General features: G+C 37.3%; 3 protein-coding genes across 3 annotated transcripts in view; 2 read left to right on the top strand and 1 right to left on the bottom strand.

Moving 5' to 3' along the window:
* Positions 1 to 473: 473 nt before the first annotated feature.
* LOC113671783 (uncharacterized) lies at positions 474 to 5622 on the top strand. Its single transcript, XM_089213880.1, has 3 exons — positions 474 to 1021; positions 2685 to 3153; positions 3830 to 5622. The coding sequence occupies exons 2-3, from the start codon at positions 2912 to 2914 to the stop codon at positions 4512 to 4514; spliced, it is 927 nt and encodes a 308-aa protein (XP_089070006.1). The 5' UTR covers positions 474 to 1021; positions 2685 to 2911; the 3' UTR covers positions 4515 to 5622.
* Positions 5623 to 7027: 1405 nt separating this feature from the next.
* On the bottom strand, positions 7028 to 13109 carry LOC113671848 (coiled-coil domain-containing protein 83). Its single transcript, XM_027188106.2, has 10 exons — positions 12838 to 13109; positions 11777 to 11861; positions 10937 to 11105; positions 10535 to 10614; positions 9882 to 9969; positions 9285 to 9376; positions 8869 to 8937; positions 8404 to 8525; positions 7791 to 7956; positions 7028 to 7514 (listed from the first exon to the last, which is right to left on the bottom strand). The coding sequence occupies exons 1-10, from the start codon at positions 12951 to 12953 to the stop codon at positions 7302 to 7304; spliced, it is 1200 nt and encodes a 399-aa protein (XP_027043907.2). The 5' UTR covers positions 12954 to 13109; the 3' UTR covers positions 7028 to 7301.
* Positions 13035 to 17066, top strand: part of LOC113671790 (sorting nexin-12) — a 5820-nt gene continuing 1788 nt past the window's right edge. The window contains exons 1-4 of the mRNA XM_027188044.2: positions 13035 to 13356; positions 14278 to 14373; positions 15061 to 15124; positions 16027 to 16087. Coding sequence (XP_027043845.1) covers positions 13180 to 13356; positions 14278 to 14373; positions 15061 to 15124; positions 16027 to 16087 — 398 coding nt within the window. The 5' untranslated portion in view covers positions 13035 to 13179. The remainder of the gene's footprint in view (positions 13357 to 14277; positions 14374 to 15060; positions 15125 to 16026; positions 16088 to 17066) is intronic.

The raw sequence follows: 17066 nt of genomic DNA, 5'->3' as shown, positions 1-17066 counted from the left end.
GCTTTAAGCTTCTGCGAACTGTTTCTTCACGAGACCAAACAACTGTGGCACCACAAAAAGGAGGAGGAATGAACAATAAACTAAAAAGCTAAAGTAGGATGGCGTGGTCAATCAGAAAGCAAGCCAATGTGTCTATTACAATTTGTATAATAAGCTCAGTTATGCACGCATTCTGATTAGCTCTCACTTATGATCTATTGGAGGACAAACGTATAGATGACGTCATCATTAAAACGTTTTTTCCGTATATTTTAATTCTCTACTATATAAAACAAATAGATTCCAAGTTGCCGTGCGTCTGTTCAGTAATAGATCACAGAGGACGTCAAATGTGGTAAGAACATCAGTGGCATACTCGGCTGCGCCTTGTGTGCCACTTTTTTGTTCTTACCACATTTTGACGTCATCTGTGATCTATTACTGAACAGACGCACGGCAACTTGGAATCTATTTGTTAATTGGCCACCGTAAAGAATTTCTAGAGCTAACGTTTTGAGCGTTAACCCTTTGTCAGGGCGAACTTTGCCGGGTTAACCCTTTGTCTTTCGCTCTGACAAAGGGCTAACGCTCGAAACGTCAGCTTTGAAACAATTTACCGAAGCCAATTTACATTATTAACTCAGTTGACGAAGCCAAATATTATCTTGTGGTGTAAATAGATGGAAAGATAGAGCAACGTTCTTGGTGGGAACATGGTAACGTGAAAAACAAAGGAAGGAATTAGTTGAATGGAAAGTGTTATTTTTTTATTTTTTATTTTTTATACCATGAGGATTAAGAGTTCCGATGTGAAATATTGATTTTTATTCTAGAGTTTTGCGGCTTTCCAAACTGCCTAGATGTAAGGAGAGGCCGAAGACTGCTATATGTTGCTCAACATGACTTGGGAGGTGGAAGTGTCTAGGGACTAATTTGGATGCGTCTGTCATTCCCTTTTGTTCTTGACGAAGGTGTTTGTGGAATCGGTCGACGAGTCGTCTTCCTGTTTCGCTGAAGTATAAATTTTTGCAATTTGTACAAGGTATGCAAAAGTTGACATTGGCGGAGGTACAGCATTACAGAATCGCGCCCATTGAAAAACGTCGCACGGGAAAATGCAAATAAGCTAGAAAAGAGAAAGAGAGCATGCGTAACTTCACGCAGGCCTGTCAATCCGACTGTCAATCATGTAATCCCCCGTGTACGCAGTGTTCGAAAGTATTGTTTCTTGTGCAGACAACCGAAACGTAGCGCTTTTCATCGAAGAAGAATAGACGTAATTAGTGGCGTTATCTTGATTGGGTTATATTGTTTAAAAATCGGTCAGATGTAAAATTAAATTACCTTTCAAATGCCGGGTTTTCAATTTGTGTTAAGACTCAAATGCGGCAGATTTGCGAGGTTCGACCATCAACTTCGCCAAGAAAGCAAAACATCACAGAAATATTCCTTTTAGTAAAATTTCCGTACTGCCCCATACTATCGTAAAACAAATCTGTTTTCCCAATGGTAAAGTATTGTTTTTGTCACTCTATCCAAGAACTGAACGTATAATGTAGTGTGGGGCTGTGCGGAATTTTACCTTCCTTTTTGGCCCGTTATTGCCGTCAGTTTCAGATAACACGTCGGTAGTCTAATTACTTTTCGAAAAGCTTAAGTATACGCTGTAGATTCCCGCTCCACGTAGGTGCACGCTCACGCTCATAAGCTTACGGATGAACACTTCACGCTCTTTTGATATGCAAACGCGGCCCTCGCTCTTTACCGACGAAAAGAGCATTTCGTCACTTTGAAACAATGCTTATTGCTCCAATTGTATCTCCATTGTCTCTAAACGGACGCAAAGCGAAATTTTACAACTCCCGTTTGGGAATTTGTCAATTCAGATCTAAAGCGACCGAAGTTGGCGGTGAGCGTTTGCAACCTCATTCCTAGGTCATTGCGCCCGCAAAGCATCATGGGTACCCCACTTTTCTCGGACGACGCTTTTCAATGGGCGCGATTCCGTAATGGGAGAAATGATTGGTGATCTCAATGATTGCTTGGATGTCGATATTACCTCGGCAACGTTATGAATGAAAAGACAACGTTTTGCATCGTGCGCGCGTGCATTAAAAATTACCGTGTAAAATAACGTGCCCATTGTGTCTGGAAGTTAAAGGAAAACTGAAAAATAAATTATTAGAAAAATGTTGCAGTTTCCCAACCAAAACTAGTAAAACTATATTTTGATAATAAAACGAGATGATGGTCCCTACGGGACTGAAAAGGATGTTACTGATGGGTGAGTCTGTTCCTCCTTCCGCCAGACTTTCTTAATTCAAAGGCAAACACTTTATTAAAAAAAATGAAGATCCGAGCAGCCATGATGAGCTATGAAAAGGGGCAGAAAAGCATACATACTAAGAAAGATCCACCACCAAATCAATGTGGTAAATAATTCTTAAATTTCTATCTGTTAATGTAATGGAAAGGTTACAGGAATTATGGAAAACTTGCCAAAATGGCCCATTCGTCTTCAAAATAATCATTGCTGGTAGTCATTTCTAGTTTAAGTATAAAGAACTCCAAGATCTTCTCACCCGATGCTAGATTATTTCAAAACTCTCTGTACTCTGCGGGCACAGTACATGGCTCAAAGTCCGAGTAGAGCTTCTCTTTGTGATGCTGATAACCTTTACAAAAAATACGATCCTTTCAAACAGAAGAGGAGAGCGCCCAATGGGAAACTTTGTTTACAAACCAAGTTCTTTTGTTTCACGAAGAGGAGGGAAAATCGCTGGGAAGCCGCCGTGCACCCCACAAATGCGCGCCACACTGCTACGATCTGATTGGTCGACATCTGCCTGGCGCGGAACTCAAACTTGTTGCTTTGCACGTTGGTCTGCAGTTTGCTGCGATCTTTTGTACGAATAGTTAGTCGACTGGAAGCATGGCTTCTTTCATTGGAAAACATATGATTTTTCCTTCGAATTGCGTTCCTAAATCCATGGCGGATCTCAGGAAATACGAGGGATTTTTCCCAAACATGAGTGGAGCAACTTATGATCCCATTTCCCTTCTAAACGAGGAAAAGAATCTTAGACGTGCACAGAGTGGTGGCTTTTCCTCGGACTCAACTCGTTCATCCCGCGATGATGACATCTTTTCGAACACTGCATTTGCATCTTCGAGGTACGCTATAAATCTTCATGACAGGGAGTTTTTCCGAGTAGGCCTGACAGAATCTTTCATGTTTTCGATAAGTCCAATCATGTGTGTATCTTCACTGAAGTACCAATTTGTCTTTTGGTGCTCACGAAATTTCATGTAAATTGTTTCTATCGTGTTTGTTTCTTCGTGAAGAATAGATCCTCAGAGAATTTTTGCTGCCGTATTTTCTACAGGGTAAAAAATGCTGTGTAGAAATTAGTAAAAGAATCAAACCAGGTGGAAATAGCTTTATTTTTTCCAAAGTGAGACCTTTTCATTTACAAAGAGGAAGGCCAACTTGGAATCATTGTGACTATTTGCATTTCAAAGGATGAAGCTGCGAAACGAAGTATTCCTTTCTTCTCTTGACAATGAGTTGTAATTGCTCGACATCCAAGAATTTTGATCAGATGGGCAAGGTGAAAATAGTTTGTCTTACGGTTGTTTGTTCATTTTTCCGAAGAAAAATTCCGGAAAACCGTGAACACGATATGTTTATTTTGCTGTCAATTTTGTAAACGTCTGTTGTCAATCAGTTTGATAGCAATCTTTTAATTTATCCTAAACAAAAAAAAGTCTCTTCCACTTGTTTTGACAAATCTTATAATATCGTATCAATTTCATAGCTGACACAAATGTACTTGTATTGTACTTTTAGCAGCGGCGATGACAGCACTGGATCAAGTCAAACGTCTCATGACGTATTCAACGAGAGCGGCAAAACAGTGTTACTGAAGACCCCGCAAAAGACTTTGGCTAAGCGAGTGAGCCCAAGGAAACCTCTCAAACCAGTTAAAAGTGTGAATCCTTGTGATCCAGGCTTTAAAGGTGTCACCCTCCACATGAAAACAACGCTGAAGAAAGGGAAGAACGGTTTGAAAACTCGATCTGAAGCGCAGCTGGTGATAGATTGTTGCTTTACTTCTAAGAAGAGACGTCGCTGCTCAAATCTGGAGCTCGATATGCGCGAGTGTAAGACATCGAGAAGAAGGCTCAATTCACCAGGGGTTAATCCTTCGATTTTCAAGCTTCAAAGCTCTCCCGAGTCAATGTTTAGCGACAGAAGCCCGTCCGATGTGGACTTGGGAACAGCGCCGATCCAAGTGGAAAAGGAATGCGCATCCTGCGGGACTTTCAAAACTCCTTTGTGGCGTGATGCGGAAGATGGCACTCACTTGTGCAATGCTTGTGGAATTAGGTACAAGAAGTACAGGATCCGTTGCGTTCGATGCTGGTATATCCCCAAGAAGGAGGAGAAAGCATTACCGTATTGCACTAGTTGCGGTCATACCTACAAAATCACCTTGGGTCGCAAGGCTAACCCATTTAGCAGCAGCGAGTAACAATTTTACTCCTCTGGAGTGGAAGTGTTTGGTTTTACTCAGATTACTGCGATGATTTTTGAGTGTTTTACAGAACAGTCTATTTAGATGGAACGTTTAATTGACTTATGTTAACCGTCTTATTGTAGTATATACTAACCGTGAGTGGGATACTGTGATACATGGACACGCTTGCGTTCAAAAACCCTCAAGTAGTTACAAGACGGATATGGACCATGATGATTGACATATCAAGGAACGAATACTATTTTACTGCATGCTGTTCAGTATTCAGAAAATTGTAGACATCATTTGTAATGTTGACCAATATTCTGTCGCAAAAATTAACGATAATAATTCTGTGTTACGGGTATCAACTTTGTACTTTACTCATATTACTGGACTACTTGATATCAAGCGAGGTAATTTCGTTTTACACTTTTGTAGTTTTTACAAGGTGTCTACAATTTTATTCACTTCGTAATCATGATATTTCATAACTGGGTTGATTTTTCAGTTTTTGTCATTGTTAAGGTCAGTAGTAGTTTAAGGTTTTAGGAGAGAGATTTGAAGTTTTCAAGGGAAGGTATATATTTAGGATGGTCACGTAGGAACACGTTCATACGTGATTCGTGGAAGGAAACTAAATGACATCACAGTCTTTCGCTGAAAAAAAAACGACAACAAAAACAAGCGGTTGGTTCGTCACAGTCCTGGATCATAACTCCCAATTTTTAAACATTCACTCTTTAGTGTTATTTTCAAATTATATAGTTAAATAATGGTACCCCTGACAGTCTTTAATTTAAGGTTATTTATTTAATTTGTGTTGTAAAAACATTTTGTTGTCAATTAACATTGGTATTTATTTACAGCACTTTAAATGTTCTACAATCTTTGGGACTGATGGTTTTTTATTTAGATTTTTGCAGGATGCAGGCTTTGGTTGTTGTATATCACTGCACAATGTGTATAGAAGTATATTGGTATACCTGTATTTCTGTGGAGTTGTGTGGAGCACTAAAACACTTTCCTTCTACATAGCTCTTGGAAGTGTATAGCACTTAAGAAATTTGTTGTTTAATTACAAGATGTATCCATTAAAACAACTACAACGGCTTTGCAAGATGCATCCATCTGAAAGTATGGCGTAACATTTTCATTACACTTTTATATATAAGAACCTTTTTTATAAGAACGTGTAGGCTGAGATAAAACCAAAATTTTAAGAACATACCTAGGCTGAGAGTCAATTAAGAACGTCTCTATTTTGCCCTTTTTTTGTAAGAATTTTAAAATGAAAGTGTAAGAAACATCAAATTGTGGTCTCACAGGACGATTAATTACATACTTAGAGGCCTTTTTGGACATTAGTGATGCGGTTTTGATTTCTTATTGCACGATACACTAAAGAACAACCCAGTTAGTAGTCTCGTCACGTCCGAATTGATTTAATGAAAGACTACATCACAACTTTAAGAGCATGCTAAGAACGTTTTTAGGCTCAAATCGCAAAAAAGTGAGAACGTTCAGCCTCAGCCCCAAACTTGTACGTTCTTATATAAAAAAAAGTATTCCTCTTTCAACATTGTACAATTCTTGTGAGTGTTCATTGAGTGTACCCTGACGTAGATCCATACTCAGTAAACCGTTTCATTCGACTGACGGGCGAGCTTCAGCTGTTATTTGTAACTTCACCTCTTTCCGTGGTCATCGTGTTAACTCGTTTAAATGCTGCGGCGTTCATTTAAAATTTTTCAGCCTTCTCGGTCAGCGTTTCGATAAAAATCCTATCTCTCACTAGTCTGCCAACTGAGGCGTAATTTTTTTGCGTATTTTCAGTAGCCAAGCAAGCGCGAAACGAGCGCAAAGTGCGAGTCACGCTGTCCACTGTCTGAGTAACATCTTAAAATAACTTTTGGTGATGTTTGTCACTTTCTCATTCATGTGCTCAGTACAGTTGATAGAATCCTGTCAAGCATGTCGTTTCTCCGTGTGATATAAACTCAAGTTTGTTTGTGAATGAAATCATTTACCTTCTTTTCCATCTATTTTCATCGTTTTGCAACATTTTAGGTTCTCGGGTACATTTTACGGACAGAAGACCTGTTGCATGGAAAACATTGTTCAGTGAAATCGGAGAGCTGATGTTGGGTTTCCAAGAAAAATAATTTTCCACTTTTACCAATTCACGTTTATTGCATGCGAATTTCTAAAACTTTAAATAAGTGGGTGGATGGCAGGGACTCAATTTTGAAATCGTTGATTGAGTTGGTCAGGGAAACTTAACATTTGTTAAGGAAAGGTCAGGGGATTTCAAAAACCTAAGTTTGTTGCAACCGTAAAAATGAAAACATGTGCGGAAGGAGCAAGAGTGTGCAATGATCAGCCATCGATCAATGGATAAAGAATCCTTAGGATAGTCTCATGCCACGTTTTTGCATTCACCAGGGTTCCTTTTTGCGAGTTCTAAGCCGGATAATTCGAATTTTGTTGAGGTATTCGAATGTATTTAATAATCAGAATACACGAAGTTCTCTGGAAGCACAATTTTATTCTTCTTTGTTTCAAATTTGACCGAGGGAATTGCTCCAGTGTGAAATAAATACATGTATATTTATATACAGTACAAACATAAATTTAGATTTGCCAAGCGAGTTACAAGTAATAAAAAGGTGCAATCCTTCGCCAACTAAACCGTTGAAACTTTCCTGATCTGACCATCGCTTCCGTTGTATAAATTCAATTCCTTTTACGAAATTTTCCACGTCATGCCGGATCAACCAGCCAGCAATAAGAATATAGTATTCATTGTATGGCCAGTGATTGAAGCATGGTGTTCGTAATGGGCCAATTTCGAGGGCTTGTGTAGTTCCCTGGCCGTGATGAGTCTGCGGAGTCCGGTAACGCGGCAAGTTCGCGTCTATCTGGGTCCATGTCCATAGGATGAGAGAAGACTGGTTTCCTTGTGCCAATCACTGAAAGAAGTTGTAGTTCCATTGGTCCAAGGCGCGGAGAGTCCTGAATTTGAATTGGACAGAAAGTAAATTATTTTCAATCTGTGTGTTTCTTCTCCATGCATATTACATTTTGCTTTATATTTACCTCTTCGGTGTTTGGTAACACTACTTAACTAATATATAGAATATATAATTGACAGAAAAAGAAGTCATCATGAACTAGCCCCTTTCATATTCGAACTTTTAAGGGATTTAAAATTGCATTAAATGTATCATGTTACTTGGATAATTACGTCATAACATTGTGACAGAAATAACTCCTTTCACAAGCACTTACCTGAAAATCATCCTCACCAGGGAGGAAATAGTTATCTAGCAGATCATCCGGTTTTTCATTTTGTTCTCCAAGGACGCCATGCGAAGCAATCACCTCTTCTCCATCATCTTCAACATCGTCTTCATCTGAACTGTCCTCATCCTCTATACAACTCAGATAAAACTGCCTAAAAAGTAATGTTCCCCAAGTTACAAACATGATGGTTATGCCTATTAAAAAAGAGCCTACCACCACAGCATGCAAGAGGAAAGAAAATGATTCAAACGACAAAGTAAAATAAATAAATAAATAAATATGTAAATAAATGAACAAAAACAAGATGAAACAAAATTTTAATAATCAAATGAAAAAAGACTCAATGGCCCTTGAAGAAACAAAATTTAGTCTTCCTTTGCAATCAGTCTCAAAGTTGTCCACTATTGTTAGCCATCTTTCTTTCTTTCTTGATATTATATCTCAGTCCTATTGACCACTGCTCTGCTACAAACCAGATTCAAGCACACTCTACTAGACTGAGTTAGACTGATCAGTCAACTCTGAACGTGAAGGAAACTTGGGCCAAATGACATTCACCTACATTAGGGGGCTACAAGCACAAAAAAAAAAGACTGACCGAGTGAACTTGAGGTCTTCAACCTTACAGTCAAACATCTCACTCATGATTTCCAAGTTTCTTTTTTCCAAGTCCTCTACTTTTGCCGACAGGTCAGCATGGCCTTCACGATGAATAGCAACCTAATAAAATTGTTTTTAATTAGAGGTTCAATTTTTTTTATACACACCAAAGTGAGCATAGTTAATCCAGTAACAAGTCAGCACCCCAGACAAATAATATAGCAGCAATGTCTATCGTGTTTACTAGGTGGCTGTATGCCTTTAAGTCTGCAGTTCAAATCCTGTTATATTGGATAAAACTCCTTCTGCCTTTTGGAGAGCAAATCATCTTACAATAGTTGATATCATTGAGGTCTTTGAGGAGACTTCCTTCCAATTATCTAATACTTCTTAAAGTGTAGTGTTGCATGAGGACATAAATAAAATCTGTGAGAACTCAGACTCAATATTCATGATACTAAACCTCTTTCTTGAGCCATCTGTGGTCCAAAATTTCCCCACAGCTATCCTTGTCCAAGTTATTTGTTGCTTTCTAAAAAAAAGGTGTACTTGCTGTTTTAAAGGAAAGTCTCACTTAAGCCTCGACCTTTGGTGACTAGCATCTGCTTTCTCCTCTCAACATAAGCCCAGTGGCTCAAACATTAAGATCATGAGAATAAAGGAAATGATCACCAATCAAACAAGCTGTTGATTGTTCAACAAATTCTCCTTGTCAACTTCTTAGGATATGCTTGGAGAACAGTATATAGAATAAGCATCCTGATATTAGGGTGTAAAGGGTTAACAAAAAAGAATGGGGAAATATTACGGGCAAATAAGTTTGAATATAAAACAGTATAAAATATAAAATCAAATAATTATGTTATCAGTGACCTATACCTCATTTGCTATATCCTTCTGTTTGGAGATTGTTGATTCAGTGTATGTTTCAATTTCATCTTTGGCTATCTTTAAGCTTCTTTCTAGATGAGCTGTCACAATTTAGAAAACAAAAACTTTACAATTATGGCCCAATCAGAGGGAAAAAAATTCACAAATCTTCAAGGAAAAATTTTTTGAACACAACTATAAATTAAATTGGCAACTTTGAAAATGACTCAAACTTACAAATGAATGAAAGTATCAAATTTCCTTTCCTAAGGAAGTAAAACTTTCCTTTGCAAAGGAAAACTGTAACATCAGCCCCCCCCCCAAAAAAAAATTAATAAATAAGTAATTTTTTAAAAAAAGGAGGAGGAAGAGAGTGCTGATGACATTGCAGTTTTTCCAGTATCAATTGGAATGTAAATAGTTGGCTATTTACAAAGTGCAGCTGAGGAGTAGAACTTAGGGTGACCAAGAGTAAATTCAGTGAATACCAGGGTGGAGGACTTGAACCCAGGAACACCAGATTACAAGTCCAGTGCCCTGACCACTTGGCCACACTGCCTCCTCAAACTTGCATTTTTAATACAAATACAAATTTGAGTTCTTTACCTGCAATGTCATCCTGGGAATCCTGCATTTCTCTCAGATCTTGTTTCAGTAGCACTATTTGTTTTGCATGTTCCTCTGCACCTATATCCTGTGTAACACAACAATACAAGAGACTAAGCAAACTCAGCTGAATATTTTTTTGTTGACAAGCAATATTTAAATTAACAAATTAAAAATTAGCTTGTTCCAGGCATTCAGTCAGTAGACCTTTTGTTCTTCCTCCACTATCCTCCTAAACTGAAGCTCTACACCAGGCTATAATCATTTATTATTTAACTCAAATAAGATAAAACTTAAAGAAATCATTATTTCTGTCAATAGTAGACTGTCAACTAGTTACAAAAAAATTTTAATGACAAAAAATCCATCAGTGAAAGGATAATATTTGCCTTTTTAGTACAATAATACTCATAACAATAATAAAAAAATATATAGCTTGAAATGTGTAAGTTTTCAGCTTAACCATTACTGTATGTGTTACATGTTGACAGATATTGAAACCTTGCATATTTCTTGACATGAAAGTTACCACACTTTACAAAATAAAATATTTAAACAATTATTATAGGTTTCTAATACAAATTGAAAATGGACCAGTCATACAACTTTTAAATATCATATTAAACCTTTGATATACATAATGTAGTGCATACCCTGTATTCCTGGAGCCTTCTTATGTCCCTGCGTACTTCTTCTATTTCAGCTTCTTTCTTTTGAATGTGATCATTTTGTGCTAATGAATTAAGAATAAACCGTACACAGATTCAAGTTTGTCAGATACATATTTAAACCAAAATTTGCAGTCTAACGTACAAACTTAAGATTTATGACAAGCATATTTCAGTGAGCATTGCAATAAAGGTGTAGTTTGTCATCCTAGTGAAGCATAATTATGATGCATCATTGATATAACTGAGAAAATACACATGTGAATCACTTAAACAGACTAAATAAGCCAAAATGCTAAAAACCAATGAGTCACACACTATTTTATAAAGTTTCATAACCATTAATAGATCATTCTGCATATCAAGCAAAACACAATAATATTATACCCTGAACTTCTGCTTCTTCAGCCTTCATCAAGTCAAATTTTTGCAGTAAAGCAGCCTCAACTTGTTCATGTCCAACCTCTGCTGCTTTCTCCACTTCCTTATCTTTTTCTTTCACTTGTTTTAAAAGAGTTTTAATATGCAGTAGTTGCTCCTCCTTGAGACGTTGGTTCTTAAATAAACAAACTCATGTTAATTTACATTTACATGTACTTAGCTGCAATAAGCAATTTTTAACAGACTTATCTAATAACCATTGGAAATGTTATGAACAAAAATGTGAAATGCAGAATTGATGTGCCACCAATATGTGAAGAGTAAACTACCCACAGGCAAATTTCTATTGCCGAGTTTTTCATACCCCAGATGAAAAGTACTTACTTCTGAGACACAATGACATTATGGTTAGTGGAATGGATTCTGGTTCTAGAGGTCTGTATTCAAGATCTTGCCAGGCCTGTTGTGCCTCTCTCCACTAAGGACTAAGGGATTAAATGGATTGGGTAAAGGAGAGGAACTGTCAAGGAAGCTTGATGAAATGCTGGGGGGGGGGGGACCTGCATTAGACTAGAATCCCATCCAGGGGGGAGTATCAAAACTCCCACTTGCTTCATGCTATAGTGAGATAAGCTCAGAATGGACGGGCTCAAGTTCAGACTTTACCTTCTTCCCTTTTATTTGACTGCACTCTCACAGCAAGTGTGAGGGTAAAGCCTCAGGTCCAGGAACACAACACAATGATCCACCCTAGTCTGGAACCCTGACCTCTTTACAGAGAGTCCACCAACCAAGTCACAGTGCCACTGTGTCTCTCTAGATACAACAGAAAACTCCATCCCTTACCCTGTCTTTTAGTCTTTCATTCTTTTCCTTGAGGGATTGTAAATCATACATAAGATCTTCAAAATTCCTCTGTTTAACTTCTATCCTGAAATTTGATCAAAAATGAACCAATAGCAAAGTGTCATTGCTTTGACAGACTATGCAAATAGTCAGCATGTTACAAAACATACAAATAACAATGTTGACCCTATTAAAGCATCTATATATATCTACCAGCAAAGTCGAGTTGGTTCTACAGATTAGTTAAATGTTTAGCATTTCATAAACATAGGCATACTATGCATGCAAGAGCTATATTTTTTAATTGAATGAATTGAGATGGGACACTAAATAATTGATGTTTGCATTTTTGTGAAAGAAAAAGAGCATTAACTTCATAAGATTCTGACGAAAATATCGTTCAATGGAGAGCAAAACAAAAAACCTTCCACTTAATCTGAAATAAATTTAGACACTGGTGTTTCATTGTCTATTGTCCCTGGTGTCCAAATAATTTTAAGCAAAACTAAACTGTATTGGTGCAACACTTACTGTAATCTCCTTCACAGCTGTTGTTTGGTCTGGTCAATGCAAAGCACTCTCTTCCCTGTCGCATGACAAGACCAAACAACAGCTGTGAACAGGATTATGCTAGCCTGGGAGCAGGTCTTCATTATTTGTATTTGGTCACAAGTGTTTCTTTCTCTGCGGGAAAGTATCAGGCTTTGCGCAACATAAGTTAGCAAGAGGTCTGCAAGGGTTCTGGGCCCAATAGTTAATGTTGTTCCTTTGTCAAAAGAAAAATTCAAAAACACTGAAAAGAAAATTTGACCCATTTAACTACCATTGCTGAATGTTAGCTGCAGCAATTATGTTTTGTATTGAAAATAAATTAAAGATTTAACGGCTTTATGGCTCGTTGCTTAGCAGTACTTAGCAGTCTATTTGTTCAAAGGATAAATCGATTTATTTCAGATGAAGTAATGTTTTGGGAATACCATCACTGAAAATGCACAATCAACATTCGACAAGAAATACCAGTAAAGTAAAAAGCAATCTCTTCCATAAATAAAAAAACTCACTGAAAAGCAACGATAGCTTCCTCGACTGTCAACTTTGGTTCCTTTGACGCACCGCTCTTCTTGCCCTTCTTTTTCTTCCCAGATTTCTTTTTGCCGGATTTCTTCTTAGGAGGCATGCTTAAGTGTTCAGTATCAATAGAGTTATTGAAAAGCGCTTATTCATGCGACAAAATTAGCATTTCTATTTCACCTATGTCAATCGCCTTCAGTTACCGGGCCAGCAAAATAACAACATTGATCTGGAAGCCGTTGATTGCAAGGAGACTGGCTCTAATTGATCCGAAAAGGCCACTGGGAAGAGATAGTTGTGCGGACATCTTGGGCTGTGATTGAGAGGAGGTAATGGCAACCACCAGTGAAACTGGAGATAGACTTGATACTCGAAGGCTTGAGGCAAAGAAACAAACCTTAGATGATGCTTACGCAGCTCCAGCGAATTTCCTAGAGATCGATGTTGTCAATCCTGAGACACATGGAGTCGGTAAAAAACGGTACACCGACTATGAAGTGCGGATGAGGGTTAGTACAAATATTATCCTTATATAGTCTTAATGAAACGCAATCTAACATAATTTATTGGGTTTCTAATTTGTAAAGATAAGTGTTAAGCTAACTTAAGTCGCATTGATGCATTCATACGAGTTGAGGACGTGTTTATTTTTCTTCACATGCAATCTACTAAAGAGTTGATCCTATTTAAACAGAAGCGAACTGTATAACTGTGATTGATTCGAATTGGCGACGTTTGACAGTTACTACTGAAGTTTTGGAAGAAACACAGATTGCAGGATCACTGAATATGACAATAATTTCTCAGCTCTGGAAATTTGTAACCTAAATTATGACAAATTATCGCATGATTTTAGTGTCGAAGCATATAATTGTTCTCGTTTGAGATCGAATGATGTTATGGCATTTTCCAGAAGTTTGGAACATTATGCGGCGCAGAAGCAAGAGATTTCCGATTCACAAGGCAAAAATTGTCTTTCAGGCTGGAAAATGCAATGCTATTTTAGCTTTGAAAATCTCCTCATGAGTTTGTATCACCAATATCCCTTCCAACAGTGATCAAAGTTCTGAGCATCTCAACAGGAACTAACCATGACAGCCCGTATGGATCACCTTACAAACCTCTGATCACTGGAGCAATATTGTAGACTGTACTTGCTTGTGGAAGCTAATTTAATTGCTATTCCATATCAGACTTAAACTCAGCTTCAGTCTAGTAATTTATGAAACTGAAAGAATGTCACTTTTATTTTGAAACACTTATTTAAAACCCTAACCCATGATATATTATACAGGTGGAGTATTATACTCTTTTGGTAACTAAGAATTTATTTATCCATTCCTAAGAAAATTCCTTGTAAGCCAAGATCAGTAGTCTGTTGTTTAAGACACAAGGAAAGATTTACATAAATATTTTGTTTTCTATAACAGACAAATCTCCCAGTTTTTAAAGTCAAAGAGTCATCTGTAAGGAGACGGTACAGTGACTTCAAATGGCTAAGAGGAGAGTTAGAACGTGACAGCAAGGTATTAATGAACTTTGTTAAACTTTTGGATCAAAATTAGCAAAACCAAAGGCAAGGCTCACGTACATTTAATCTCAATGGCCAATCAGAACAAAGGGTCAATATCAAAGAACCCAGTTATAATTTGGATGGTGTAAGTTTTCTTGACCAACAATAGAGCAAAGTTAAGCAAAAGGAGGGCATAGACATTATATATTTTGTATGTTAAATGCTTACCAGAGATCATATTAAATCCCCAGGAGCACTGATGCTTTCTTTCCATGGAAATTGAGAGTCCATCATATCATTTTTACCAGATATATGAAGACCTTGCTGCTGAAAATTAACAGCATGAAGTAACTATTTAGGAAATTTCTATTATGGCCAAAACATGCCCTTTTAAAGGGTGTTTTTGCTTTTGCCATTTTTTTGCAACCAAAAAGTGTTATTCAGTTGTGGTACAATTACAGGCATCATCATCATTAGGAATACAGACCCTTGTACCCTAAGCCTCAAAACACCAGAAATAAAGATTCAGATAGTTTTGAATAGAATGATGTGAGCTCCATTTACTTGAAGCTCATATTGCACACCATAGGAACCATGTGGTATATCTTATCTTTTGATCAATTTTATATCTTTAGTTGCTATTTTGACCTAGGGATTAGTGTAATGCCCTCCATTTTTTTTTTAACTTTTGTTTTCCCAGATAGTGGTACCTCCTCTTCCAGGTGATGCATTTAAGAAGCAATTACCATTCAGAGGAGATGATGGTATGAGGCAGCTCTCTTCTCTCATATACTTCCTGTGTTTCTATGTATAATACATGAAATTATACACTGTTCATTTTCAGTCAACTTAAAACCCCAGTTACTTTGACATTTCACTGAAACCAAAATTGAAATTGATTTCTCTTGGATTTCCAGTGTATACTTACTACAATTTTGCTGTTGGTACATTCAACCCTTGATTATGCAAATTTAGGAGGGAAGTCCCCTCAATTTTATTTCAACCATTTTGATTATTTATAATTATCTAATGTTCGTCAGTAGATTGTGAGTAAAAGTGAACAGTTCTGCAGTATATAAGCCTGTTAGAGGTTATTTTGCAGCAGCCATGTATTTCTTGTTTTGTTTTGTTTTGTTTTTTGCTGTTTAAATGCAGTTAAATGCAATTTAGTGTAGTTAACAACAAAGAGCATCAGTGTTCCCTAGTAGTCAGCAGTTTTCTGCAGATGCGCATGCATCAGAAATCTACGTGCTCGTTGTTTGAGGCGTTTTTACATGTGCTTTAAGTGTGAAATTGCAGTGTTGTGAGGAGGTCATTGTCCAGGCAGTTTTCCCCACCCATTCCCTCTCTCTTTCCACAGTTTATTCAGTGTGACAGGTGCCTGTTTCCCTTTCCTATGTAGGGGCTCATGGCTGGGTTGCCAGGATTTACCAGCCATGGGAGAAGTCTCTATCTAAAAGCTAGGTGCCAATAGTGGAAGCTCCTGGATGTTTCAGGCACCCAACCTCTACTTAGCAATGCAGTTGTTAACTCCTTCAAAATGTAAAGATAGTCATTTGAGGAAATAATCTTATTAGGAAGAAAAGGCAGCATGGATATGTTGCCAATTTTGGTCAACCACTTCCTTATTTGGGTGTTTGATAAGCACTATTCACCTTCCTTTTAGGAATTTTTGAAGATGATTTTATTGAAGAAAGAAGGCAAGGTTTAGAGGCATTTGTTAACAGGTACTGAACATGTTCTCAGCAAAGCCTGGTAATTTTCTATTATGATGCCATGGCAAGTAAGAAATAATTTGTAGAGACTAAAATAAATTTGCATAAAAAGAACCAATTTGAGACATGTGTTTGGCACATGTGTAGCAAGCTGTAATGTATGTTTAATGAAGAGTATCTAGTACAGATTTAAACACAGATAAACATGCGCATAAAATGGTATCCAGTTCAAGTTGCTGACAGTTCAACTTGCCAACGCCAACACACTGAGGTATAAAATCGAGTATAAAATTGAGTAGAGATCTTGTCTAGAAAGCTAAGTTTTTTCTTTTAAAAATCTGACCGATTGACATGATGAGTCTTTACACTGTGGTTGTCACACAATAACTTGTTTGCGTCTAAAGCTTTTTTGGTCTTGGCGATGTTCACCTTGCTTTATTCACCTTGAGATCCTTATGTACTTTGTTGGAAATAAAAAGAATTATTTTTACTAAAGATCTTGTCTAGAAAGCCGAGTTTTCTTTTAAAAATCTGACCAATTGACATGATGAGTCTTTACATTGTTATTGTCACACATTAACTTGTTCGTGTCTGAAGCTTTTATAGTCATTTGTGATTTTTACCTTGCTTTATTCACCATGAGATCCTTATAAACTTTGTTGAAGAAAAAAAAGAGTTTTTTTACTAAAGATCTTTTACTTTTCTACATGTTTAACTTCTAATAAGTTCTACAGGATTGAAGACCAACTTGCAAACATCTTTACCCGATTTTATATGTTGGTGAGTTGGCATTGGCGAGTTGAACTGTTGGTGGCTTGACCATAATTCCATAAAATATAAAGGGCTCCATCATTTTCTTCTAAGAAAATTTGCCTCTTCTTCCTGTGTGTCCGATTATTCATTCTCTGACTCCCAAGATTGACAAGCATCTCATTTCTCCCAACAATATCACCCAAATCACACATTAAGGTCACAATAACAAAGGAAATGA

The sequence above is a fragment of the Pocillopora damicornis genome, chromosome 8 (genome assembly GCF_964200805.1).
Source record: "Pocillopora damicornis chromosome 8, jaPocDami1.2, whole genome shotgun sequence".
NCBI lineage: Eukaryota > Metazoa > Cnidaria > Anthozoa > Scleractinia > Pocilloporidae > Pocillopora > Pocillopora damicornis.
The sequence above is the reverse complement of the archived record's forward strand: the minus strand, read 5'-3'. Positions and strand labels throughout refer to the sequence as shown.